We start from the raw sequence: 27,311 nt of genomic DNA, 5'->3' as shown, positions 1-27,311 counted from the left end.
CTCCCTCTCTCTCCCTTTGCTCCCGCACCTCTTCCTCCCTTCCCAGCACTCGGCTGCCTCGGTTCCTGCCTTCTGTGCTGCATCTCGCATCTCTAGGACGAGGGTATAAACTTCTCCCTCGAGCGCAGACTGGACGGCTTGTGGTCCTTTTTTCAGTGTGTAGGGGGATATATGAGTAAGAGAGGAGGTCGCGTTTTGGAAGCGCAGAGGAAAGTGCTTAGAGACCACTGTTTGAGGTTATTGTGTTTGGAAAAAAATGCATCTGCAGCCGAGTTCCTGACTGCTCCCCTCCCCCATGTATGGGCTGTGACATTGCTGTGGCCACAAAGGAGGTGGAGGTAGAGATGGTGGTGGAAGAACAGGTGGCCAACACCCTACAACATAAAGCCTGTACTTAGTGAAAAAGAAAAAGTTAATCCCAGAAGGTCTGTTTTGCTTTGTCAAGTTAAAACACACGCAATAAACCCGCAGAGCAGAAGCAGGGCTTTTTCCTTGCTAGTTGAGTGTAGACAGCAATAGCTAGAATTGTATTTGAAGTTTAATTTGCCTGTTGTTGTCCTTTCCACTGTCTCTTCTGTATTACCCTTATGCGTACATATTTGACCCCCATCCCAGGAGTTATTACCGTACTTCTAAACGGCTGTCACACAATTTTTTTTTTTAACTGACCTACCAGAGGGGTTAATTGTAGCAATCTGCCAGCCAACTGCCTGAAATACTCTTAGGCATGTGCATGTTGTAGTTGAAGTCCTCAAGTAGCCCTCTTAAATCTTGATATCCACCAAAATAAGGGGTTAAGAACAGAAAGGTATTTTCTAATTTTTTACACAATATACATGTTACATTTGTAATGGAAAAAATCATTCGAAAAGAAATCACAAAGGGAAAAAAGTCTGTTCATAATCATCTCAGAATCAACCTTATGAGTGATGTCATTCTTAGGTGACTAAGGTCCAAAATGCTGACTCGGGCGTGTAATAGACTAGAGATGACAAATATGGTTGATAACAATACTGTTTACTTTAGACTGTATCCATCCACAGGCATTCTTGGTTTTAAGAGATAGTAGATGAAATGATAATTCATTTTGTTTTATGACAAAGTGAAAATTCTTTTCCTGAACAGACTGTTCTGTTCCCAGTTACACCGCTTGCTAGCTTTTGTAGCTTTGGGTGAGGGGTCTCCTTCTGGCCTATTGATCATCTTTGGGAACCCAGTTCTCTCTAGTGGGTTTAAATGTTACTTGATTTTTGAAATCCAAGTCAAAGATTTTTTTCAGAAATAACCATTGTAAAGAAATAGACCAGAAGGTGTGTGTCTTTCAGAATTCACACATGTATGTACAACTAAGCTCTAATCCAGTATTTGTCCACAGTCTCTCTTAGACTAGCAAACTTACTGGTCATAAGGATCTGGACCCCTTTACACTCTTAAAAGTTATTGAAGATCCCAATTTGGAGTGTGTCAATATTTAGCACAATAGAAATTAAAATTGAGAATTAAAAAAATATTAATTCATTGAAAAAAGAAATAATAAGCCCATTACTTGGTAACGGAAGTAGAATTTTTAATGAAAAGTAACTTTTCCAAAACAAACACAAAAATTGTGAGAAGAGTGGCATTGTTTTGCACTTTTGCAAATCTCTAATTATATGGTTTAGTAGACAGCTGGATCCTCACATCTGCTTCTGTATTCAATCTATTATCACACATCTGGAAAATTCTACTGTACACTTGTGAGCGAATAAGAGTGGAAAGGGTAAATCACATCATAGCATTATCGTGAAACCAGTTTTTGACCTCTTGGGCCCTCTCCCAAAGTCTTAGGAACCCTAATGGGTTCCTGGAACACATTTTGAGAGCTACTGTTCTGGGCTATCCAAATTTTATTGGAGGGGTAGGCTGGGCAGGGAACTAGAGGATACATTTTGGTGAGATTATCCTCACCTATCCCATTTGCTGTGGTCAATATTAGGAATGAAAAGGGGGAGCAAACAGGATGTGATACATGTTTGTGGTGGCCCTAGACGAGGCTAGGTGCTGCAGAGCAGGCCAGGGAGGAACTGTGATACGACAGTTTGTCTGGCCTGTCTGCTCTCTGTGAGTAGGTTCAGGAATAGCGTGAAGAGGTAGTTAGTATGTTATCACTTGGAAAAACATATTACTTTTTGGGGGGTAGGGTGGTGAGGTGCCTATTGGGATAATTCTTGGTCTTCGGTAAATAGGATGCTGCATGTATATAGTGTTTATATACAATATCTGTACATTCATTAATTTTGAGCTACTTACTCTGTAATAAATTATTGTTCATTGACTGCCATTCTTTCTGCAGTTCACTACTTATTTGTAGTAATATCATGTAGTTATTGAGGGAAAGGAGATTAAAGTAAATAAATTCATTTTCATTTCAAAAAGTTTGAAGCAGCTGACTAAAAAAATATTTTCTGTCTTGGCGCCGTTAACCTTACAAGTTTTCGATATTTATTGCTACTGTTGGGAGATGATGTATGAGAAGCAGAGAATAAAAGTCATGTGGATTACTGAGAAATACATCTTTTAAAAATTCTCTCATTAAAAGTGTGCTTGTCTTTAAATATTATATTTTTCTTGGGCAAAGTGCTATTTTTCAGCACTGATATAGCATTATAGATTGTGATTGATGATCACATCATCTGTACTGAATAGTTAAAAATTCTCGAAGTTCTCTTAGTTTTTACACCGTTATTTTCCCCAGCAGATAATGTATGGATTAAAATGTTACCAGGTATCGTCCTTATCTGCTTTGGCATCTCAGTTTTTATTTTCCCAGTGTACTGTCCAGCTTTATTTGACAGTCCTCCCCCCACCCCCATCTGATTCTTGCTAACTGTCCAGGAGAACTACTATGATGATGCTTTTTAAAAGTTTTCTGTAGCTGTTGGCCCCAACAGAGGCACTCGGCGTATCCACTGTAACTCTTAGGGGCCCGAGTCGATGAGGAATACTGTGGCGATAGCTGTCAGCAAGTTTTGTGTGGGTGTGTCCTCAGGGTATAGAGCAGTGTGCTTGACACTTGTACTGAGTGAAGTCATGGCCTGCTCCTTCGAGAGCCATTACCTGCTGCCGAAGAGCAGACAGGCTCTTGAGATAGAGCCACCTGAATCCAAGGTAAAAGAACTATGTACTCCGAATGAGTTTTTCTCAAATGCTGATGGAGGAGTTTGTCAACGAAGTACAATTCATTACCAATAGACATCTGTAGTCATCCGGAGTTTTGTCATTGAATTTTGTGAGGTATTTTGAAATAATGTTCCATATAAAGGTGAACTTGTGTTAAGAGGTATTGATGGAGTGTTTGGGTTATATTAACCTCACGTGTGGCACACGTTCTAATTGAGTCACATTTCCATTTTTGTCATAAGGCCTGCTGAAAATGACTGAATATAAACTTGTGGTAGTTGGAGCTGGTGGCGTAGGCAAGAGTGCCTTGACGATACAGCTAATTCAGAATCACTTTGTGGATGAATATGATCCTACGATAGAGGTAAATCTTGTTTTCATATGCATATTGATTTGTGCAGGCCCATCCTTTGGGTACAAAAAAAGGTTTCTCTGATCACTTTCTGTGACTACTCATCACAAGGTAGTTATACTGATAATACTTTTATTAAGTTATCTAAAATGTACTTGGATTTCAAGGCATTACTCTGATATATGAGACACCAGCCTGTTTTCTCTCAGGACAATAATGCTATCTGTGACGTTCACTCCGTGTTAGTGTATGTGCATTTTGATTGGAAGTGTATTTCAGAGTTTTCTCACAGGGTGAAAATGTGAATTTACATCTTATCTGTAAGATGAGACATATCTAACAGTCTTTTTTTTTTTTTAATGTGCCTATTTTTATGGGGTTTTGGTATTTTTTCTGGTATTTTGATGTCACATATAGAGTTGATTTATACTGGTGAAGTGTAATCATTTGATGATTGAATTAAAAACACTGAATTAGTAGTATTTTCATGTTTTCTCTTCACATTGGAGTAGTGGAGAACCTACAACTACCTGATGCATTTTAGAAAGCTCATTCTTTGCGTTTATGTATATGTATATCGGGTGATATGTAAGAATACCATCACCAATCCTTACCTTTGCTTTACAGCCCTTTTTCAATTTATTCAAGACAATGTTAGAATTGTTTTTTTATTACAAATTGATTAATGAATAATTTTCAGACTTTTTCAGTTTCATAAAAATGTACCAAAGGAATGGCCAACAGCAAAATGATAGAATAAAGGCCTAGCAGAGACCTTGAGCGGTCACGTAGTATGTTTCCCAGTGCCTTCTGGCAGCACTATACTCAGATGATCTCAAGCAGATAAGGATTTATTTAATCCCAAAGACCTGCAGGAGGGAATGGCACACAACTGTCCTTGTTAACTAATTTCCAGAATGTAATTATTAGCATATTTCATGCATAATCTGAGCCTTCCTGTGAAGTTTAACATAATATCAGCTCATCTTTGATATAAATTTATGTTATTAGATTATTTCTTAGACTTCTTTACCCCAGGGTAAGCGATCCTAATCCCTTAGCTTTTTTTCTAGATCTGATATACCAGTTTTTTTAATCAGCTCTGAAAAATTTCCCATAACTTTCTCTGAGTCCCAAGCTGTAGGGTCTAGAATAGGTCAGAAATGCCCTGTTAAGGTATTGTGCTGTGTCATGTCTTAAAAAAACACACCTTGACTGCACTTAGGTAGGTTCTGAGGGCATTGTTGGCCTTGGGAAGATGTTTATGCAGTGTAGAACTTTGAGGATTGACAAGGAAATGTTCATAAGGAAATGTCAAATATTTCTGGTACTGGAGGGAAAAAAAATGAAGAAATAACCCTTATTTACAAAGATCTGATTTAAACATAGAAGCAGCTTTCATTTGGCTTCCAAGTTTAATAATTGGCATTAGTAAAAGGGAAGAATCTAACTGAAGTGGACCACCTATGTAATAGTCTCTCTGTATTTCCTCTTGGCAAGTCAATTCAGTGCTAATGGTTTTGTTTATTTTTTACTTTGAGGAGGATTAAATAGTTCACCTATTTCTGAAGCCAAGGTTACTCGTCATACTCCACCATTTAAATTGGAAGTAAAAGGACATTTTAACAGAATTTAAGTTAAGCATGGCAGTTTTCCTGGGATTCTGGAATATGATTTTGATTTTAGCAGAAGTGCCCTCCATCTTTTCTGAAAATCTGAAGAATTCCATTACACTCTGTTTCCTATCAGAGGTCAAGAATGATGTATAAGAATGTGATTAAAAAAAAAAAAAGGTTAGGAAATCTTTTGGTCAAAATTGTTAAAGTGCAATATAAACCTTAAAGAAATAAAGGTAAAAGTCAATCCTTATTTTGGGGGAAGGTAAAAAAAAGTTTATAAACTCAGACCCATTAACTCTGATTATGATTTCTGCCAAACCAGAAACTTGACCCAGGGAAGCATTGATTACCTGTGAACTTTGAAACTGACATTCCGTCACTAGTGTAGCCACCTGGGAAATGGTTATCAGAGATTGTCTCTTATCTCCCAAGTTACAGTGAGTCTCTGAGGGAACTGTCACATTGAATTCTTGGTGTAGTTCAACTAGAAGAAAAGCAAGAGAATTTAGTAGTTTATTTTCATAAGTGGTTAAACAAAAATACTGACATGGTGTTTTTGTAAAAAGTTGAAGGGTAGTGGGTATCACTACTGCTGTTAAGTTTCTGGTAGGTGAACAGTGTAGGTCAGAGAAAATAAGAGAGGTCATAGACTTTGCACATTTGGAGTTCTCATCAGTTTTTCTGCATTAAACAAATGGACAGAAGTTTAGGAAAAAATTTTAATTAACTAATACCATATTTTCTAGTGGTTTAGAATTTTCAGAGATTTATATTGGGTCGGCCAAAAAGTTCGTTCGAGTTTTTCATGTTATGGAAAAACCCGAGTGAACTTTTTGGCCAACCCAAAACTGTGAGCCAGGTAAGGAAGGTGGTCATTGTTTCTTTCATTTTATCAATAAAAATGGTCTCTGAGAGGTTGTAACTCGCATAAGGATACTTAAGCTAGCAAGTGGTGGAATTTTGACTTTTCTGAGACCAAGTTAAGTGGAATTTCCACTGCACCCTTGTATAGCTTTTTAAAAATGAAAAATTAGCCTTCAAGCTAAAAATATTTAGTGTTGGAGGCTGATTCAGATTATTAATATATCAAAATTTGAACTTAGCCTACTATCTAATGGCATCTTAATAGCAGAGATATGATATAGAATTAGGTATGACATGTAGATGGAGCATGTTTATATTTACACATGATAATCACCTTTACTTCTGTTTTACCTTTATCTTTTATGAAGCCCACTGAAGAGTTCGAAGAGAGAACGAAATACCTTGTTAGTGGTGCAGGATTATTAAAAACTCAGTTCCCAAACACAGTACCAGGCTAGAAATAGTATATGTTTTTATAGTTTGGAGATCATGTTATTATAAAAACATGTTCTCTGAAATGTGTTTTCTAAGGTAAAATTTGGTGGAAGCAGAAAAATGGAAGTAGAGATCAGAACTGTCAGTTGGTCAGTTAGCAAATATCTAACAAGTATCTACTGGATACAATATAAAAATAGACATAGAAAGAAGTATTTTTTCCCAGTCTCCAATCCATTGACATCTCTATGCTTCTGTTAATGTGACATTTCTAATTCAGTCCAAGTATTATGCCCTTCTTTGATGAAACAGTTTTCTAGTCAGTAAGAAAGAATGGAGTCATAATTGGATTGATTTGTTCCATCTTTAGTGCTCTGAGCCGTGGAGTGTTTATTCACCAAGATATATCAGTTTCTCTTTTAAAAATTTTTTCCGTGTTAATTATGGAATTGCTGATTAAGGTATTTAAATTATAGAGAGAAAATTTGTAATACGAAACCAGTATTGAAGAGTGGTGTAAGAAAAGCTCTGTTTAATATTGTAAGCTGTTATTATTCTGTTTTTTCTGGTTTTGTTTTTTAACATATGTATCAGTAGTTATTAACAAGGAATAGGTGGTGACTTTGCCCCTCGGGACATTTGGCTAAATCTGGAGATGTTTTTGGCTGTCACAGCTTGAAGAGGGGACTGCTACTGGCCTCTCTAGTGGGCAGAGGCCGGGGTTCTGTTACTCCTCCTGCAGTGCACAGGAGGGCCCCCCAGCAAATAATCACGTGGTCCAGAATGTCAGCAGTGCTGAGGTTGAGACCCCAATACTATGCGTTACATGTAGCTTTAAACGTCCTATAAATTGTGAGGCTCAAGTCCCTGAATATCGTTTATGTTAGATTTTTTAACATAGTATAGATTTAAACCTTACATTTTCTAAACTAACAATATGTTATATTAGCTTACACTAGTGTTCTGTTAAAACATTCTGTTTTTAAAACAAGGTACAACACAGCAATTTTGTACATCCATTTCTCTTCAAGACTGTGGCCACTCTTCTCCCCCCTTTCAAGTGAGTGCCCTCTACTGGTCAACTTATTCGCTTTTATAATAAAAAATGAAACCCTAAGTTTGGATATTTTTTCTTTTTAAACTGTGGGTATAATCAATTTATAACTGTATAAATTTTATTTAAAAGACTTATTTTGTATAACTAATGTTTTAACAATCTAAAGTGTCAAAAAAAATCTAAAGTAACAGTTTTACTTTGCCAATGTTATTAAGATTACTGTGTGGACCATTTAGGCCTAACTGATTAAATATATGGGTGAATATTTTTGACTAAGAAAGGAAATGTGGCAATGTAGGAGAAAATAGGGTGGTGCCCTTGTTAGCACTGCTTGAGGTCACTTTGTCTGAGGGAATGAGAAGGGGCACTGTGGCTCTGTGAATTTCTTTTCATGTACACAGGAGGTACCTTACAGAGTTCAGAGCTTAGTGATGTTTTACATGGGGTGTTAGGAAGGGCCTATTCGAAAGTGGCAAATTGTGAAAGTTCACATTTTGTAAATTTTTATAGGATTGTAGAATAGTTGAGAACGCCTGATTTTTAGAATAAACTAACACAAAATTCAGGCACTGTATTTAGGTCAATTTAAGAATAAGTATTTACTTAATAATAACTGTTGAGCCCTGAATGTTGAAAATTATTGGACACATTTTATTCTAACTTGGGTTTTTATAAATACAAAGCTTTAAAAACATGCAAATGAAAGTTGGCAAAGGAAATAAATGAAAGGAAAAGAAAACTTTATCCTTTATCGTTTGGCGTCTGTTAAGAGTCTGGTTTAAGCAATGCAACTAATTTCTTAATTCCATAAATGTTATTAGTGCCTACTCTGTACCATGCAGCCTTCCTACGGTCTAGAGATACACTGAGGAGCAGAAGGAACTGCATCACTGCCTTCATGGAGGTTATTAGTCTTAGATGTATTTGGAGAGCAGTGTTTCTAGACAGTGATCCTAATTATATATAACTTAATTTAGAGGCTTTATGCTTTAGGAGGGCGATAGACTTCTTATATCTCTTAACTATATTGTCTCATAGTGCCTAGGTTTATGGAACAGTTATATTATTGTGATCTTAATGTAATAAAATTAGAAATGGGTAGTAAAAACAAAATATTTGAGAGGATTAAGTAGGGCTATATTACTTACCTTAGGTAATTTTTGAACTTTCTATTTTGAAAATTTCAAGCCTATGGAAAAGTAGTGAAAAATAGTACAGTGAATACCTCTTAACCTTTAAACTAGACATAGTTACTTTATGTGTGTGTGCCTGTGTATGTACACACACATACTTGAATACATATTATTTATTTTTGCTGCACTTTTTTAGAATAAGTTGCGCATGTTAGGACCCTTTACCTCTAAACACAGGGGTCTGGCCAAATACGGCCTGTGTCTGTTTCTGTTAAGTTTTATTGGGGCACAGCTGTGCTTGAGTGTTTACATGTTGTCTATGGCTGCTTTTGCACTACAGTGGCAGAGCTGAGTGGCTGCAACAGAGACCAAGTACTGTCTGTCCTTTACGGAACAAGTTTGCTGACCCTCTTCTAACAATAAGAATAATTCATTGTATAACTACAACGCAGTGACAAAATTTAGGAAATTCAACATTGATACAATGTTTTATCTAACATATAGTCCATGTTCAAATTTTATCAGTTCCCAGAATGTGCTCTCAGCAATTCTTTTTTTTTTTTTTTTTTTCCTGATTCCAGGATCAAAAATCATGTGTCATGTCTCACAATCTAGAACAGTTCCTCAGCTTTTCTTAGTCATTCGTGACAGTGGCACTTTTTGAAGAATTCAGGCCAGTTGTTTTGTAAAATGTCCTCTCCTTTAGTTTTGTCTGATTGTTTCCTCCTGGTCAGATTTGGATTAAACATTTTTGGTAGAAATACTATGTAAGTGATGTTATACCCTCCTTGGTGTATCACATCAGGAGGCACAAGATGCTGGCTTGTCCCATTATTGATGATGTTATGTTAACATTGGTTATTTGGTTAAGGTCATATCTATCAGTTGTCTCTCTGTAAAGGTATCTTTAGTTCTTTTATAATTAATGTGTACTCTGTGGGGAGATACTTTGAGACTATAAATATCCTGTTCTCCAACATATTTGCACCCAGTGGGATGTAGTAGCCACTGATAATTCTAACCAGAACAAACTACCACCGTAGTGACTGCAAAGTGGTAGGTAATCTAACTCTGTCATTATTTCTACATTTATTATTTGACATCTACCATAAGTAAGGTTTCTCTCTTTTCTCTTCCCTCTCCTTATTTATTTGGTTTGCCTTATTTGTATCCGTACAGACTCATGGATTCTTTTTTCATCTGATGTGTTAAAGTCTATTCTTGTCATTATTGATTTTGGTGCTCAAATATATTTTTGATTTGGCCAGTGGAATCCCTTTCAAGCTGGCCTCTGTATCTTTTGACACATCCCCATCAGTTTTTGAGCTCTTTCTTACTTTCTGGCACAGTGTATTCCAGGTTCCCTTTGTTCTTTCCCTGTCCCTACCCTGGATTCAGCCATTTGTCCAGAGAGCCCTAATTCCTTTTACTAGGGAATGATATTTAGAAATTAAGTCCTGGATGTTAGGTGGTGTTGCTACTGGAGTGTCACTGCTTCTAGACCCTTTTCAACAGACAGAGCTAAGCAGTAGATTTTATTTAAAAATCATGAGTTCATTCTTCCTCCATGTCTTCTTTCTCCCATGATGAGTACACTGGTTCTACCTTGTGTAAGTTTTAATGTTAAACATTAGACAGCTATTGAAATAAAAATGATAATGTCAGTCAACACAGATTGAATAATTTAACATTAGGTTAGCTTTCTTATTTGTGGAATCGGGATTAAATATTTTTCTCCATTGAGAGAAAAGTAGGGATCCTTTTCGTTTTCAAAGTATTTTTTTTTTTTTTTTTTGCGGTACGCGGGCCTCTCACTGTTGTGGCCTCTCCCGTTGCGGAGCACAGGCTCCGGACGCGCAGGCTCAGCGGCCATGGCTCACGGGCCCAGCCGCTCCACGACACGTGGGATCTTCCTGGACCGGGGCACGAACCCGCGTCCCCTGCATCGGCAGGCGGACTCTCAACCACTGTGCCACCAGAGAAGCCCTGCAGTGTTTTTGTTTTTTAAAAAATGAGCATATACTGTTTGAGAGGGAAAAATAAATCCTAATTTTTGAGGGAGAGAAGTCACTAGAGTATTAGATACCATCAGATTACTTCATATTTACTTTCTTCCCCCCTTTTTAAAGCCTCAACAAATTGGATAATACAGATGTATTACAGATAAAGAGGTACAGTTAAAGGAATTGGTATTAGGCCAATTAAAGAACAGCTGAGAGATATAATAATTCAAAATATGAAAATTATATTGACATCTGTAATTATTAAGATTGGATTCATGACTGATCCAGCCTCACATTCTGACCTTGGCATCAAGTGATAATTTACAGGAGAATGCCACATGACTTCAACAGGTTACAGATGTAGGCTTATAATATCCTTATTTTCAAAATCTGTTACGCAAATTTTCCTTGAGTTTATTCAGATTTTATCTCTTGGACATAGTACACATTTTATTCTCTCTAGTCCTAAGCTAAGATTCAACATTCTTATAATTTCAAATGTCCATTATTTAGTAAAGAAGTCTTTGTTTTCTTTATCCTTACTTCTAATGAATGTCTTAACCAAAAATTCTGCCATGAGACAGAAGGTGTTAAGCTCTTTTAACACCCTTACTCCCTAATCAGTACAGAAATCCTTCATAAACCTCAGAGTTTTACTCTTTTTCCCTGGAGCTTGTGCAGCTCCATTATATTTATTTTGAAATACAGTGAGTGGTTTTGGAAAAAGTAGTCCAAATGTAGATGTCCAGTGATTCTTATAAGGGCAAGATACTGCTGTTGCTATACAGTTCCTAGTAGCCAGTGGCCTGCCCCCTACCCTTTGGGCCTGTAATAGCATGTACAATGTAAAATATGAAATAACACAGTTAACTTTTTAGAGCACTTTTCCCTGGTCTTTAATCCTAACCTGTATACAAAGTCCTCTTCATTATTATTTACCCACTTTTACAGCAAAAGAAACAATAGCTTAGAGTAGACTAGAGATTAAGTAGTTTGCCCATACTCACACCGCAAGTAACATAGATTGAAGATTCAGGAGTGTATCTTTAGCCTAGATTTCGGCCCTGAGCATCAGCCCTATATATCAGAGCTGCCTACAGGTCATAGCACCAGAGCAACCCACGAACATACGGAATTCAACATGCCCCAAATTGAACTCATTTTCCTGTTCCCTTCCCATTATGTTCCCATCTCTAAACAATAAGCTCTGCCATTTAAAAAAAATTGAGATATAATTCACATAACATAAAATTCATCCTCTAAAGTGTACAGTTAGGTGGGTTTTAGTATATTCACAAAGTTATGCAACCATCACCCCATCTAATTCTGTCACATTTTTATCACCCCATACCAATTAGCAGTCACTCCCCAATCCCTTCTGCCAGCCCCTGGCAACCATTAATCTACTTTCTGTCTCTGTGGATTTGCCTGTTCTGAATATTTCATGTAATTGAAATCATACAATATGTGGCCTTTTGTGTCTGGCTTCTTTCACGTAGGATAATATTTTCAAGGTTCATCTATGTTGTCACATGTTTCAATACTTCATTCCTTTTTATGGCTGAATAGTACTCTCTTGTATGGATATTTGTTTATGTATTCATCAGTTGATGGGCATTTGGATTGTTTCCTCTTTTTGGCCATTTTGAATGATGCTGGCTGTAAACAGTGCTGTAAGTGATGTATGAGGGTTGTTCTGTCAATTTTACCCGTTAAGTATTTCTCAAAACTGTTTAATCTTCTCCATCTTAGTGCTTTTGCTGCCTTAGTTCAGGTTCTGTCATTTCTTTATTTTATTTTTGGCTGCGTGGGATCTTCATTGCTGCGCGTGGGCTTTCTCTACTTGCGGCGAGCGGGCGCTGCTCTTTGTTGCAGTGCGCGGGCTTCTCATTGTGGTGGCTTCTCTTGTTGCGGAGCACGGGCTCTAGGTGCGCGGGCTTCAGTAGTTGTGGCTCGTGGACTTTAGAGCGCAGGCTTAGTAGTTGTGGCGCACGAGCTTAGTGGCTCCGAGGCGTGTGGGATCTTCCCGGACCAGGGCTCGAATCCATGTCCCCTGCATTGGCAGGCAGGTTCTTAACCACTGTGCCACCAGGGCCAGGTTCTGTAATTTCTTGTAAAAGTTTCCTAAACTCATCTCCCAGCCTCCAGTCTGGTCTCATTTGTCATAATAATGCTAACAGTGGACATTGTTGATCTGATCGTCCCCCCTACTTAAAAATCTTTTAGTGATTTAGTATAAGATGAAGTTCAGAACTTCTTAAGATGGCATATTGGACCCTCCATAAGCTGGCCTCTGCTTGATGGTGCAGTTTCAGTTCTACTTACCTATAATCCCTCTAAGCTAAAATTGTGTTGAACTTCTTGGTTCCATGTATTCAACATGCTGTTTCCTGGTTTTGTGCATTCTCTTTGCTCCTTCCTGCCTGGAGTGGCCCTCCTGTCTTTCTTAATTCATACAAGCAAAGTTGATGTCTTCTCCTGTTTGTCACCATTGTACTTTGTTCTCCATAAGGTGTTGCATTTATTTCATTGTGTTTAAATTACTTGTTTACATTCGTATCTCTTCCACCAGACCTAGCTCTTTGAGGTTAGAAACTGTAATGCCTGGCACAGTATATGACATCCAGAAGATTTTTACTAAGTGTTCCTGTGATGCAAGGGAGAATGGAGTAGGTAGGTGGGAATGAACTAACAAATAAGCCTGTGCTTATATATCCCCAATTCCTTGTTTCTTTCCTATTATAATTCTAACATACCGGGCTATTGTACATGTTTTTAGCTGTCTTTGAGAACTAGCTGTGTACAACAACTTTTGATGGTTTGTAACCAATAGTGTAACACATCATTCTGTGATAGATTCAAATAATCTTTTAGAAGAGTAACAAAATATTTGAGCATTAAGAGGGTAAAAGTAAGTTTTTTCCTATAGGTGTTATTTAGCAGTACATGAAAAATACTTACAATAACACATTAAGAAAATCTTACAAACATTTCAAAAGTAAATCCTCAAATAATACTTCAGCTGACATTTCCAGCAGTCCTGTTCATATTTACAAGAGCATCTGATGGAATCAGCAGCATGAAGATGGATATTAAATGGGATAAGGCTTGTAATATGCTTATCACAATATCCAGCATATAAATAAGGGCTCAGTAAATGTTGGCTGTCATAATTACTATTAATAGTAATATGGTTACTTTTAGTAAAAGGTCCTAATTTCTTTAGTTTTTTGTTTGTTTGTTTGTTTGTTTTACTATACTATGTCTTCCCATGACAGGATTAACTTTAACTGCCTGAGTTGGAAAACTAAATTGAATATGTTGACATATGAACATACTGAGTAACTTGGTTACTGTTAATTATAATAGAAAAATGACAAAATGATGTCCTGGTCGGTGAGTGTATCTCATTCTTGAAAGATATAGTCTTAACTTTCGAAGTCCTCCATTGGGTCTGCAGATGAGTTTCTGTACATAAAACAACACTTGAAGGCATGTTAATAAATTGGAAAACACTTTTAAAAAATTAAGCCAGTACAAAAAATACAAAAATTCCAAATGGGCAAAGGACACAGGTAATGGGAATAAATATGAAAAAGAAAAACTGTGTAACATTACTAGTCCTCAAAGAAATAGATATTAAAACAATAGGATTTTTGGTCTAACAAGCTGACAAAAATAAAAATATGAAACCTATTGTTGAGTGAGTGGTGATGGAACGGGTACACTCTTAATGCTGTATGGAAAATACCATAAGCGTCATGTGCGCCCCAAACCAGGTTTTCCCTATCTTAACATTCTGCCACATTTGCTTTAGATCCTTTTTCTTTTTCAAGATATAAAACTTAATACAGTTAAAGGCCTCCGTGTTCTCTGTAAGCTTATTCTCGTCCCTCCCCAAAATGTTTAAAAATCTCTATATATTTTGTTTATATTTTGACATTAATAGTAATTAAAATTTTTAATATTATATAAAACTTGCTTGGATACATTTATTAAAATACTCTTAATGTATAATTTAAAATTTACAGCTTCATTGTTTTAATATAATTTATAATATCTTACACTTGTGTTTATTTTTACAGTGTCTGCATATATTTACGTTGAATGGGTTTATTCATTTCTTCAACAGACAGTACTGATTACCTGCTGTGTTTAAGACTGACACACAGGGTGCATAGTGGTGAGCAAAACAGATGTGAGCCCTACCATCATGGAGTTTAAAGCCAAGTAGGGGGTCTAGACTTGAACAATTACACATAAATACGTAGTTACAAATTATAATAGGATCACCAGCTGCTATGTGGAGAACAGACTAGGAAGCAGTTGCAGGAGATTGCATGAGACAGTCACATTGGACTAGGGTGATGGTGGTGAGTGCTTGGATTTGGAGTATGTTTTGAAAATAGATAAACGGCATAAGATTGTGGGTATTAAGTGCCTATGTAATTTTTTTTTATGGTATGATGATTTAGGATGCCATGTTAAGTATATCTCCTTTTTAGCTATCGTTTTAAAAAAATAAACCATAGTTTCTTAGCATCTCTTACCAGAAGTGGCATTACTGTGTCAAAGGCTATGAACGTTGGTATGGCTCTTGATAAGTAATGTACCTGCTTTCCAAAAGGATTGTACCTGTTACTGTATCACCAGAAATGCTTGACTTCTATGTTTAACTTTTGCCAGCATAGTGTATTTCATTTAGAAAAGTTTTTTTTTTTTGCGGTACGTGGGCCTCTCACTGCTGTGGCCTCTCCCGTTGCGGAGCACAGGCTCCGGATGCACAGGCTCAGCGGCCGTGGCTCCGCGGCATGTGGGATCTTCCCGGACAGGGGCACAAACCCGTGTTCCCTGCTTCGGCAGGCGGACTCTCAACCACTGCGCCACCAGGGAAGCCCTAGAAAAGTTTTTTTTTTTTTTTTTTTCCTACTACTTCAGTAAATTAAAATAGTACTTTAGTTGGGAGTAAGGGGAAATCTATGGAATAACTTTCCTTCATTTAATATTTTATTATGTTGAGTTAGTTTTTAAGTGGCTTTCTTTTATCCTAGTTTCCAAAGGATGTTAGTAACCTATGTATCTGATCTAAAAGTTTATTCTGTTTGAAAGGCTGGAAATAATACTAATTAAAAATGTAAAGTCTTGATTCTTTTCTTGCTGTCTTTAACTAGTTTCATTGTGGAATTTATGTGGTTTTAAACTGGTTAGGCTTTGATAACCTGTACTTTCTCAGTGATGATTTTTTTTTAAATATAAAAGGAATAATATGTGTTGAGAGTACTTTAGATTTGTGGTAAGGTATTAGCTTAGAGCAGGGGTTGGCAAAATGTAAAGGGTCAATTGGGTCTTCGTCACATAATCTTTGTTGTTGCTGTTTTTTAAACAACCATTTAAAAACTGTTCTTGGCTCATAGACCATACAAAAACAGGTGGGCAGGATTTGGCCTGTGGGCCACAGTTTGCTGTACCCTTATTTAGGCTCTCATGTTGGGAAAGATTCTACATTGATGCATACATTTTTTTCTACTTCCATATACTTTTTTTCTTCTGGCTAAACAAAATCTTTAGTACTTACATATCATTTTTGTTGTGCTTGCTGTCTGCTTTGTCTTAAAACCTGTCATTTCTTTTCAGATCAGATCTCACCATTTAACACTTTTGTTCTTAAGTTTTTATCAAGTTGCACTGCCTTTTTATATAGTTCAGTGACTAATTATGCTTCTAAGGATGACTGTAGTTAAAATTGGGGGCTTCCCTGGTGGCGCAATCGTTAAGAATCTGCCTGCCAATGCGGGGGACATGGGTTCGAGCCCTGGTCCAGGAAGATCCCACATGCTATGGAGCAACTAAGCCCGTGCGCCACAACTACTGAGCCTGCGCTCTAGAGCCCGTGAGCCGCAGCTACTGAAGCCCGTGTGCCTAGAGTCCGTGCTCCACAACAAGAGAAGCCACTGCTCTCCATAACTAGAGAAAGCCTGTGCACAGCAACAGAGACCCAGTACAGCCAAAAATAAATAAATAAAATAAGTAAATTTATTTAAAAAAAAAAGAAATGCAAATAAATAAATAAAATTAACTTGGGAAATACTGAATTTTTAACCTAAACCTGTTATTTGTAATCAGCATATTCTTCCTCATTGTTTATAGGCAGGTTGTAGATTACGTTTTTTCAATAACAGAATGTGACTCAGAATTTTGCTTTCAATATCTTTGGGGTTTAGAAGGGAAAAGTTAATAGGAATGAATAGGGACTTCTTTCCCAGTTTTCAGTCCCTTTGATGGAGTGTTCATCATGGGAACATGCTGTGAAATGCATGCAGAAACTACTAATATTTCACAGTGTATACTTTTGAAATGCAGAGTGTTTGAAAATTTTTTAAATGGGAGTTCACTGAGGTATACATCTTAGAGGCGATACCTGTGGGCACATGTGCGTAGTCCTCCAGCCGCACCTTAGGTATAGATTTGTGTGGCTCCAGAAGCTATAATCTTTAATTTCATTGTTGATAGAAAATTTTAAAGATTAAAGAAACCATTAACCATAAGGTTAACTTCAGCTAGTACTGGTAAGTGAAGAATGCGAGGTGACAGCAGTAGGTGAGGAAAAGTCTTTCGTCTGTTTCACATGTGCCGTAGCCACACCTGGGTAATGAATGGATTGACTCCAAGAAACTGTACTTTGCTCTCAATTCCTGCTCTTTCATTCTACTCCAAAAACAATGGTTTTCAATTTATAATATACAGGAGTTCTTTCAAGGATCAATAGTTAATTAAAGGAATAGGCTAAAATAAAATGTCAACCAAATGTTCAAATCTTTAGTCAAGAGCTTCTTGTTTAGAAAATTAAATATCCATCCTTTTTTTTCTGACTGTTGAGATAATTGGTTTTTATTATAGAAAATTTGGAAAATACAGTTTACTTTAAACGATAAGCGTGAGATCATTCTAATATGGTAATCTTTCACACTTTTTAAAATAAAAGGCAAAGAAAGAAATACATTTAAAATAATATCTATTACCACAAAAAACGGTAAGCAAGAGCTCAATTATTTCTTAGATTAATTATCTCCATCAGAGACATACCCTTTGTTAACATTTTGATGTACATACCACCACGAGTTTTTTAATATATGTACATACAAGATACATTTATACAGATGTGCAGAGATATTTTATTGGGATCATGCTACATGTGTATCTTTGTATTCTCCTTTTGCTGTGAACAGTTTTCAAACACTTTTCCAAAAACATGATTTTCAATGACCATTTTTTTAATGATAGATTGGTCTGTGAAGTAATTCATGAACTAAGGGTGGAACAATAAGAAACAGTGTCCTTGGGCTTATACTTTATACCCATTATTAGCCCTGCCTCTGACTCCATGACTTCACCTTGCACCAGCCCTTTTCCTTATTTTTTGAAGCCTATTTTGGCAGACAGTATGTGAAATCTTTTAGGCCTGAGTATTAATCAAAAGTCAGAGGAAAATAAGATTTTCATTTCAAGATTCAGTTATGTCACCTACCTTCTTTCCTTTACACCATCTTGGAGTTGCATGGTCTCTAAGATACCCATCTCTTTCTCTCTCCTTCAACCACTCCCTCTCTTTTTACTAGAGGTCTCACAGAATTTGCAGACAGAACAATCATTCTCTTTAGCATTATCATAGTATCTATCTGGCTGTTAAATATTGTTCCCAGGACTGCAGAAATGGATTAAATAAGGGCACTAAAATTCTACGTATTGACCATTCTCTTATGTATTCCTTTGACTATAAATAAAATAGGTGCATGACACTTTCGTAAGTTGCTTGATTTTTCTTGCCACCTAAATCATCCAGAATAATAGGATTTGTTAGAGCTGTCCCATTTTGTAAAAATTATTTTCCTTTACAGAGAATTTGGGTCTTTTTGTTATTAATGCACTTGCATTGTTGAATCTCTGTGTAACACCTTTTTTTAAAAAAAACCTTTTTTTAAACTGTGGTAAGATACACATAAAATTTATCATTGGTTTTTTTTTTTTTTTTTTTTTTTTGCGGTACGTGGGCCTCTCACTGTTGTGGCCTCTCCCGTTGCGGAGCACAGGCTCTGGACGCGCAGGCTCAGTGGCCATGGCTCACAGGCCCAGCCGCTCCGCGGCAAGTGGGATCTTCCCGGACTGGGGCACGAACCCGTGTCCCCTGCATCGGCAGGCGGACTCCCAACCACTGCGCCACCAGGGAAGCCCTATCATTGCCATTTTTAAGTGTACGGTTTAGTGGCATTAAGTAAGTTCACAATATTGGACAACCATTAGCTCTGTCTGTTTCCAGAACTTTTTCATCATCCCAAACTGAAACTCTGTGTCCATTAAACAACAATTCTCCAACTCCCCTCTCCTCAGCCCCAGGTAACCGCTATTTTATTTTTTGTCTCGGTGACTTTACCTATTCTAGGTATCTCAGTATAAGTGGAATCACAGAATGTTTGTCTTGTTGTGTCAGACTTATTTCACTTAGCCTAATGTTCTCAAGGTTCATCCATGTTGTGGACTGTATCATAATTTCATTCCTTTTTATGGCTGAACAATATTCTGCGTGTGTGCGTGCCCCCCCCCATTTTGTTTATCCATTCATCTGTTTAATGAACACTTGGGTTGCTTCTACATTTTAGCTACTATAAATAATGGTTCTCTGACCATTGGCATACAAGTGTCTGAGTTTCTGCTTTCGGTTTATATACCTAGGAATGGAATTGCTGGATCCAGTTTCCTCTGCACCCTCACTGGCACTTGTTATTTTCCTTTTAAAAAAAAAAAAAAGTCAACCTAATGGGTGTGAAGTGGTAGCTCATTGTGGTTTTGATTTGCAATTCCTGAATGATGTTGAGCATCTTTTCATGTGCTTATTGGCCATTTGTGTATTTTCTTTGGAGACCTGTCTATTCTTGTACTTTGTCCAATTTTGAATTGGGTTGTTTTTTGGTTCTTAAGTTGTGTCTAACACCTTTTTAGAAGTAAAAGGTGCACCGTAATAACCCAGACTGTGTTTCTCCCTTCTCAGGATTCCTACAGAAAACAAGTAGTAATTGATGGAGAAACCTGTCTCTTGGATATTCTCGACACAGCAGGTCAAGAGGAGTACAGTGCAATGAGGGACCAGTACATGAGGACTGGGGAGGGCTTTCTTTGTGTATTTGCCATAAATAATACTAAATCATTTGAAGATATTCACCATTATAGGTGGGTTTAAGTTGAATAAAATAAGTTGACATTGAGGAGTAATTGTATCTTCCATTTATTGAGTCTTTGCTAACTGCCATGCACAAATTTGCACAAATTAAATTTTAAAATAATTTTTGTTAGGTAGGTAATATCCCTGATTTACAAGTGAAATTCTTAAGGATTAGAGCAGTTGAGCAACTTGTTCCAGATCACCTAGTAGTAGTGCTAGAATTGAAAGGTAGGCCTGTTTGAGAAACAAGGCTTTAAGCTAGATCCATCATAAAAATGAAAACCATGAACGAAAATGTGAAAAGGTAATTGAGATGGCACCACTCAAATAGCCTTAAAAATAAATCTGTATAGTGTAGAATTTCTTGGAATCAGGTAAATGTTGGCCTTAGATAATTAAGGAAAAAACACAACTCTGAAGTTATAAGATTGAAGTATTAGAGCAATACAGTTTTTAAAGAATCTCGACAAATTTGCATAAAAGTGACTACTTTTATTAAAATGTTCCTATAGAAATCAAAATCTTTCCACTTGGTGCTCTCTTTTTTAAGAATGAAGGTAAAGCATTATGTTAATGTTGTAATTCATATTTTTATAAAAACATTATATGTGTACATTTAACAACGTATATAGTATATGTTTCTAAGATTATAATTTTAAAAATTAGTCCTCGCACTTTTTTGGCCTAGAATTTTTCAATATTTCTGTTTTATTGTAACCTACCTGCATATGAACCTACTAGATTGTAGTTTTACTATATTTCTAGGTATTTGATCTTTTAAGAGACATAGAAGTTCTCTGTTTAGGATAGAGAAAAATAACTAGGAGGAGGAGAAAGGAAAATTTGGTGTGATGGGAACTAGGAATTACATTAAAAGTCTTTTAACCATATTTTATGAGACAAAGTTATAAATAGTTTTTGAAAGATTTTTGTTACTAATTCCTCTGATGTAACTTTTTTTTTCCTCCCCAGAGAACAAATAAAAAGAGTTAAAGACTCTGAAGATGTACCTATGGTTCTAGTAGGAAATAAATGTGATTTGCCTTCTAGAACAGTAGACACAAAACAGGCTCAGGACTTAGCAAGAAGCTATGGAATTCCTTTTATTGAAACATCTGCAAAGACAAGACAGGTAAGTAAAATTGTAATAAATACAAATCTGTCCTCTCAAACTATATCAAGTGATTTTAATCATTAATCACTATTTACTAATATATATTCTAATAATGTCATTTTGGGAGCAGGAGGGCATGAATATTAATAAATGTACATACCTGATAGCATAACTTTTATATCAGTTGATGTAATTTATCAATTTTCTTCCATTATAGTAAAATAGGAAATATAACAATATTTACTTGGTAAATGTTCTCTTAAGGATATGAGAGGGCAGCACTTCTTATTCCAGTGTCCATGGTATTATCTTTGGCTTTGGCTTTTTTCTACGTTGAACAGTTCAGCACATGTTATAGTCAGGATTCGAGAAACGTGGGAATTTTATTTTTTACTGTTTTATTTATAAAGTCAAAGAACAGGGAAACAAATTTTGAGTTTCCTATTTTTGAAGTGCTTTTAAGAGTATTATGTCATATGTTTCTAGATTAAATTTTGTTGTATTTGAAGAATTTTACTTAGGTAGAATTTTTTTTAAAAGGATATATTTTTCAGGAAAGCTTTTATTAAAGCAAGAGAATATTTAGAAAGTAAATAGAAATTCTCAGTTATTCATTTACTGTGTTCTGAGAAAAAAATAACACCAGATTGATCCTGAATTTTGTTTCAGAAACTATTTTAAAAGTAACTTTTTCTCTAGGTAAAATAAAATAATTGATATTGTTTAGCCTTATTTGTATGAAATAAGAGTTTAACATATAGAAAAAATGAATTCCTAAAAAGGAAAATATAAGGTTATGATGGAATATTAATATGTTCCGTACAAGATGAACATTTGTTTGGGGCCTTGTCTGGTTATTTGTACCTATGAGCCCAGAAAACCAATTTCATGGAATTTAACTTTATAATGCTAGAAGTTAAGAAGAGTGATGAACAACTTATTACATGGTTAAACTTATAAAAACACCTTCTAGACCTTTCACTGAATTTTGTAAAGGGGTAAAAATTTAAAAGTAAACCATCATTCAGCTAGTATATATGTCTATTTCCCTAGTGGAAGATCATACATTACCACTTTCTGGTTGTACAAATTTGGTGCACAGTGAAAAAAAACAATGAATTCTGTTTTAAGTCTTTGCTTTGGGATTAAAAGCTGAATTAGAATATTTTTTGACCATAACACAGATGATCTCATTCTAAAACCTGATTTATAAGTTAAAGAAATACTTGGTGTATACATTACTTCACTTCACTTTGGAGGAATTAAGATTCCATTCATATCATTCCCAGGTCCCAAAGACTGGGAAGAGGTTTGGTTTTTGTCTTCTTTGTTGGTCTTCTCTGACCGTACTCCTTGATTTCCCTTGGGAGGTACTCAGAAAACATGATTATAATATTATAACTTTTTTTCCCATTTTTGTATGAAACATTTTCAGATATAAAATTGAAGGAATTTTATTGAAAACATTTGCAAACCTACTACCTAGATTATACTATTAACAGTTTATTAACTTGTATTAGTTGTAACTTTTAAAGTATACATTTTAGACTAGTGGACACATTAGTTTACACTGTACAAAGAAAAGAAAAACTCTAAGACTTTGCCTGATGTTGTAAAGGGTTGCAAATAAAGCAGTGCTTCTCATACTTTAATATGCACAAGAATCAACTGGGCTTCTTACTCAAATCCAGATTCTAATTCTGAATTAGAATTAGGGTCTAGGTTGGAACCTGTGATTCTGCATTTTTACAAGCTCTCGGGTGATGCTGACTTTGGTACATGGACCACATTTGGAGTAGAAAGGTAATAAAGGACAGTAAGAGGAAGTCTTGTTATTTCTGCAGTGTTGCCCTCCACTCTCATTTGATAAGAGCCTAAAATAATAGCTCTGTCTTCTTTCCTTGTTGTATGGTTACTATCTCAGAAGTACTGTTGATTCTTAAGTGTTTGACATTAATGCTTTAATATACCACAGCATTCATAACTAATCTAGAAGACTACCTAGTTTCCTTTTAAATAGATTTTTAGGTTTTATACTGGTTTGGGGGGGGCGGTTGGGGGGTGTTGGATAGGGAAGGGGATGTAGTGTGTGTGATACCAAATGGATTAACCTAAATTTGCTTTGTAGACATTTTTATGGATCATCCAGAAAAAATATACAGTGATATAATATAAAGGAATACTTGTACTTTATTTCTTAACCTTCTAGCATTCAGCTTTTCTTATATTTATGTCCTGTTTTATTGATATCGTTATGTAATTTATGTTGCTAAACTATAACTTAGATATTTAGTTTCCTAGATACTTGATTTCTCTTTATTACATGGACTTGTTGATTTGCCTTTCAAAAGTTTATTCATCTTTCTCTGTTGAAATTAATTTGACATTTGCATGCTTTTAGAAGACTTTAAAGAATTATTCCAAGTAACTGAGAAAATGAATTTTCATAAATTTTAATTTACCTCCAGTTTTTGTGAAAATGTGAAGCCCTATTTTCTGCAGTGTTTTGTTACTCATCTGCTATTACTTATTTATTATTTGAACAAAATGAATATGCATATCCTTGTTGTATTTTGTCAGCAGCTACTCGCTTCATGCCCTAAGTTTTGGTCTTGAGCACGAACCTAAAACACAAACAACAAAAATTATATTCAGACATTCATTTAGAACTTTCATAGATATAAGTCAGGGGCTGGCAAACTTGTTCTGCAAAGGGCCAGATGATAAATATTTTAGGCTTTGTGGGCCACAGGTGGTATCAGTTGCATTTTTTTTTTCTTACAACCCTTTAAAAAGTGAAAATCACTCAGCTTGTGGGCAGTACAAAAATATAGGCTGTGGCTGCATTGGGTTTGTGGGTTGTAGTGTGCTGACCAACTTGTAGTGTGCTGACCATTGATTCTCTGGGGAAACTGTATTCTTTGGCTAGACATAAGAAGTTAGGTCAGACTTTCAACTTAAATTTTACAAGCTAACATTAGGAATTTTAAAGTAAAATTTATTCTGTGAAAGAGAAAGGAATTTTACTCGTCTTTTTACAGGTAAGGGTTGTAGGCTATATATTTTACCAACTTAATTACATTCTTATTTTTAAAAGCCCATTTTATGGCTAGAATACAGTGAATTTTATATATATATATATATATGTATATATATATATATATATATTTTTTTTGGCGGTACGCGGGCCTCTCACTGTCGTGGCCTCTCCCGTTGCGGACGCACAGGCTCAGCGGCCATGGCTCACGGGCCCAGCCGCTCCACGGCATGTGGGATCTTCCTGGACCGGGACATGAACCCGCGTCCCCTGCATCGGCAGGCAGACTCTCAACCACTACGGCACCAGGGAAGCCCTGAATTATATTTTTAACTATCATTTTAGTCCACATCTGAAAGGCCAAAGTAGTTTTTATTTTCTGCAAGTATGCTGTATGTGGTCCCTGTGTTCCTAGTGTATAAAGGCTGCTACCTAGGTCACATCTATCTGGGCAGTTAGTAATTAACATATTTTTCTGGCCTCTTTGGGCAGTGTATGGCTGTGTTTGCAAAGGCTGTTGAAACCAAAACGTTGACACTGTGGTAATCAGCTGTGTGTTTTCCAGTCTGCTAAAATCAAAAGTGGGGATCATTCAGTAAAGCAGATGACAAAAGCAGAATTCTCTGAGTATCTGCTACTCCTGATTCAGCTTTTTTGCTTTCTGGAGGTCTCAATTTGAGCATAATGTGAAAATTTGTTTTATGAACTTAAAAATGTTGAGTAATTAATTTTCCGGGTTTTGTTGTTAATTTCTAGATACTTAAATTTAGTTGTTAGAAGACCTCCATTAAAGAAAGCTTATCATCGAATTATTTTAACAAAGCAAACCAAACAAAAAACTTTGTGCCATATTTCTCTGTTTAATAATAGTTGGGTTTCTGTACATAAGATCAGTAATTTGAACTTTGCTTTTTATGAGTTAAAACTAGACAAAGCAAGTACTGAGCACCTGCTGTGCACCAATGCATAGTATAGCCTCCCAAGTAGTAGTATTGATGCATTTCAGTAGTTCCTGAGGTGGGCTGTTGTTTGGCAAGGTTTCTTTCCAATTCAGTGATGCAAAGTTGCTTTTTAGAATACATCTTGTTTGTCCCATTCCTCTCCCCCAAGAAGGGCTAGTATTTAGTATTCTTGCATCTGCCTATAGTTAGGGTATTTGAGGTGTTATTTATTTCCTTGAAAGAGCTTTTGCACATAATAAACTATTCAACTAGAACAAGTACTTGTTTAAAATTAAATCGCGTAGTGAAAGCATTATAGGCACCGGGATACAGAATGATGCTGTTAACAGTTCTTTCTCCCGTATTGAAGTGCTCTATTTCCATAGTCTCACAGTACATTTTCAGATAATGGCTGAGCTCCTGATTTAAAAAAAGTTACAAATGTATCTTTACAAACTTACTTTAAAATTTACATATATAAACACATGCACTGTTGTTTTTACATGCACTTTTGTTTCAGTTCTTAAAAGTTTAATAAGTGACATCTGAAAATGAGTATATGTGGCAACAAGCTGTATGCCCAAGAATAAATCATTGCGTGCCAGTTAAGACCTTAGCAGCTAGCCACAGTAGGTATTAAACATCTGTTTCGGCTGTACTTAATCTTTTAAAATTACCTACAAATTTTGGAATATGAAACCAGTGTTCTGTGCCAGTGGTTTAAGGTATATACAAGGATCGATAATGTTCTCTTCATGTCCATATGACTTTAAAGCATATTATCAAGAAATAAGTAATTAAGTCTGAGAAAATATGGTAAATAACTGATTCTTTAAAATCTAATTTAAATTTCCTATTAGTAAAAATGAGAAATGAAAAAAGTCACTCTGGAATAACTATCTTTCAGTGTTGTTAATTATCTTAGCCTCCGAGGTCCTGATACTGAATTCTTGGTGGTGGGTAGTAATCTCTTCTTTTTAATTACTGGCTTCCAATTCTCTCTCTGCATTGCTGGAAACAAAAATCATATATTCTGATATTGGTGATGGGGATGTGCACACTTAAAAAGTAGACACGTTCAAACTAATTTTAGAAATAAGTTACAATCAAAATTTGCTTCTGCTAAATTAGTAGAGGACAAAACCCTGTTTTTTCCTCCATCATAGTATATTTCAGTACTTCTACATTGACCTTATAACCTTTTTTTAAACAGGAATAAAAGTTTTTATTCTTAAAAAATATGAGCTTTACCTGGTTTGTTTTATTTATATATACATATGTTTTAAATTTCTTGCATTGATTTTCAAATTGAAAGAGAATCATTTGTGAAAATATCTTAAATGCCAGCTCATGCTTTATATTTTACATGCTTTACTAGAGTTATTTTAGTGCCTTAAATTATTTATCTAACTTAATAATGAGAATTTCTAATATGTAATTTTTAAGGACTTATGAGTAAAAACAAACCATCTCAAGAATTACTGATAAATATAAAATATTAAAAATTTTATATCTGGGTACAGAGTGGCTATCTCATTTAAAGTACCAACATTTAATGATTTTAAAAAATAGTTGGAATTTTTGTTTTGTAGTTGGTTTAGCTAGCTAGTCGATTAAATTGATTTCATTAAAAATATAAGATACTCAGATTTTCTTGGGCTATAATGACTTTTGTATTAGTTGAGTAGAAATACATCACAAGTTGGTATAAGTAACTTGAGACGTACACTTTAATATATAATCAACATATTATTTAAATCCCTACTGCTTAACTGAAACAATTTTTTATGAATTTTAAATTAAAGTTTTACTTTAAAGGTAAATTACTGAGTTCAGCTGAAGCAGTTCTTAACATATTCTTGAGATTTATAAAAATTAATATACCCTCAAGAATTGAAGTGCCTTTTTTTTTCTTAACTATTATAAGCAATGGATGTGTACATGCTAAAATTAAGCCTTAGCTGTTGGTTTACTTAATACTTAAATGGCTGATTCTCTGTGCCTGATTAAATTTAAAACTACATATCATACTTTTGATACCTATTAACTTTGTAGGAACTGAGTCCATTTTGTCACATTTGGTTCGTAGAAAGACTGATGTTAACAGTCTTTTTTTTAAACAAAGTTTAAATGTCCCTTTTGTACCATTTTTCTCCTCGCTCCCCACTCAGAGCTGGAGTACAGAAATCACTTGTTTTCCCTAAGTCAAAGAAATAATTTCAATCTAACTTCAGTTTAGGCTTTGATTAATTCCATGACTAGCAAACTAAAATGACTGCATTATTAATACTAATAATACATGTACTTAGGTTTTTCATAATCTCTCCTAACTCCTAATTTAAATTTAAAAAAAATATTCTAATCCCATTACAAAACAAAACTG

The 27,311-nt window shown here is 35.6% G+C and overlaps 1 protein-coding gene across 7 annotated transcripts in view; it reads left to right on the top strand.

The window, feature by feature from the left end:
• Positions 1 to 27,311, top strand: part of KRAS (KRas proto-oncogene, GTPase) — a 37,353-nt gene that overhangs the window by 561 nt on the left and 9,481 nt on the right. For 6 of the 7 annotated variants that reach the window (XR_016394884.1, XR_016394883.1, XM_022577800.3 and 3 more), the window contains exons 2-4: positions 3,402 to 3,523; positions 19,666 to 19,844; positions 20,809 to 20,968. Coding sequence is in view for 5 of the 7 variants with exons in the window: in XM_022577800.3 (XP_022433508.1) it covers positions 3,413 to 3,523; positions 19,666 to 19,844; positions 20,809 to 20,968 (450 nt within the window). In the remaining 2 variants the exon portion in view is untranslated. Of the gene's footprint in view, positions 1 to 3; positions 3,524 to 19,665; positions 19,845 to 20,808; positions 20,969 to 27,311 lie in introns of those variants that run through there. The other variant, XM_089920395.1, reaches the window with a different exon arrangement.

Source organism: Delphinapterus leucas, chromosome 11 (assembly GCF_059928025.1).
Source record: "Delphinapterus leucas isolate spDelLeu-1000000601 "Yukka" chromosome 11, BTC_Dleu_Yukka2, whole genome shotgun sequence".
Classification (NCBI taxonomy): domain Eukaryota; kingdom Metazoa; phylum Chordata; class Mammalia; order Artiodactyla; family Monodontidae; genus Delphinapterus; species Delphinapterus leucas.
The sequence above is the reverse complement of the archived record's forward strand: the minus strand, read 5'-3'. Positions and strand labels throughout refer to the sequence as shown.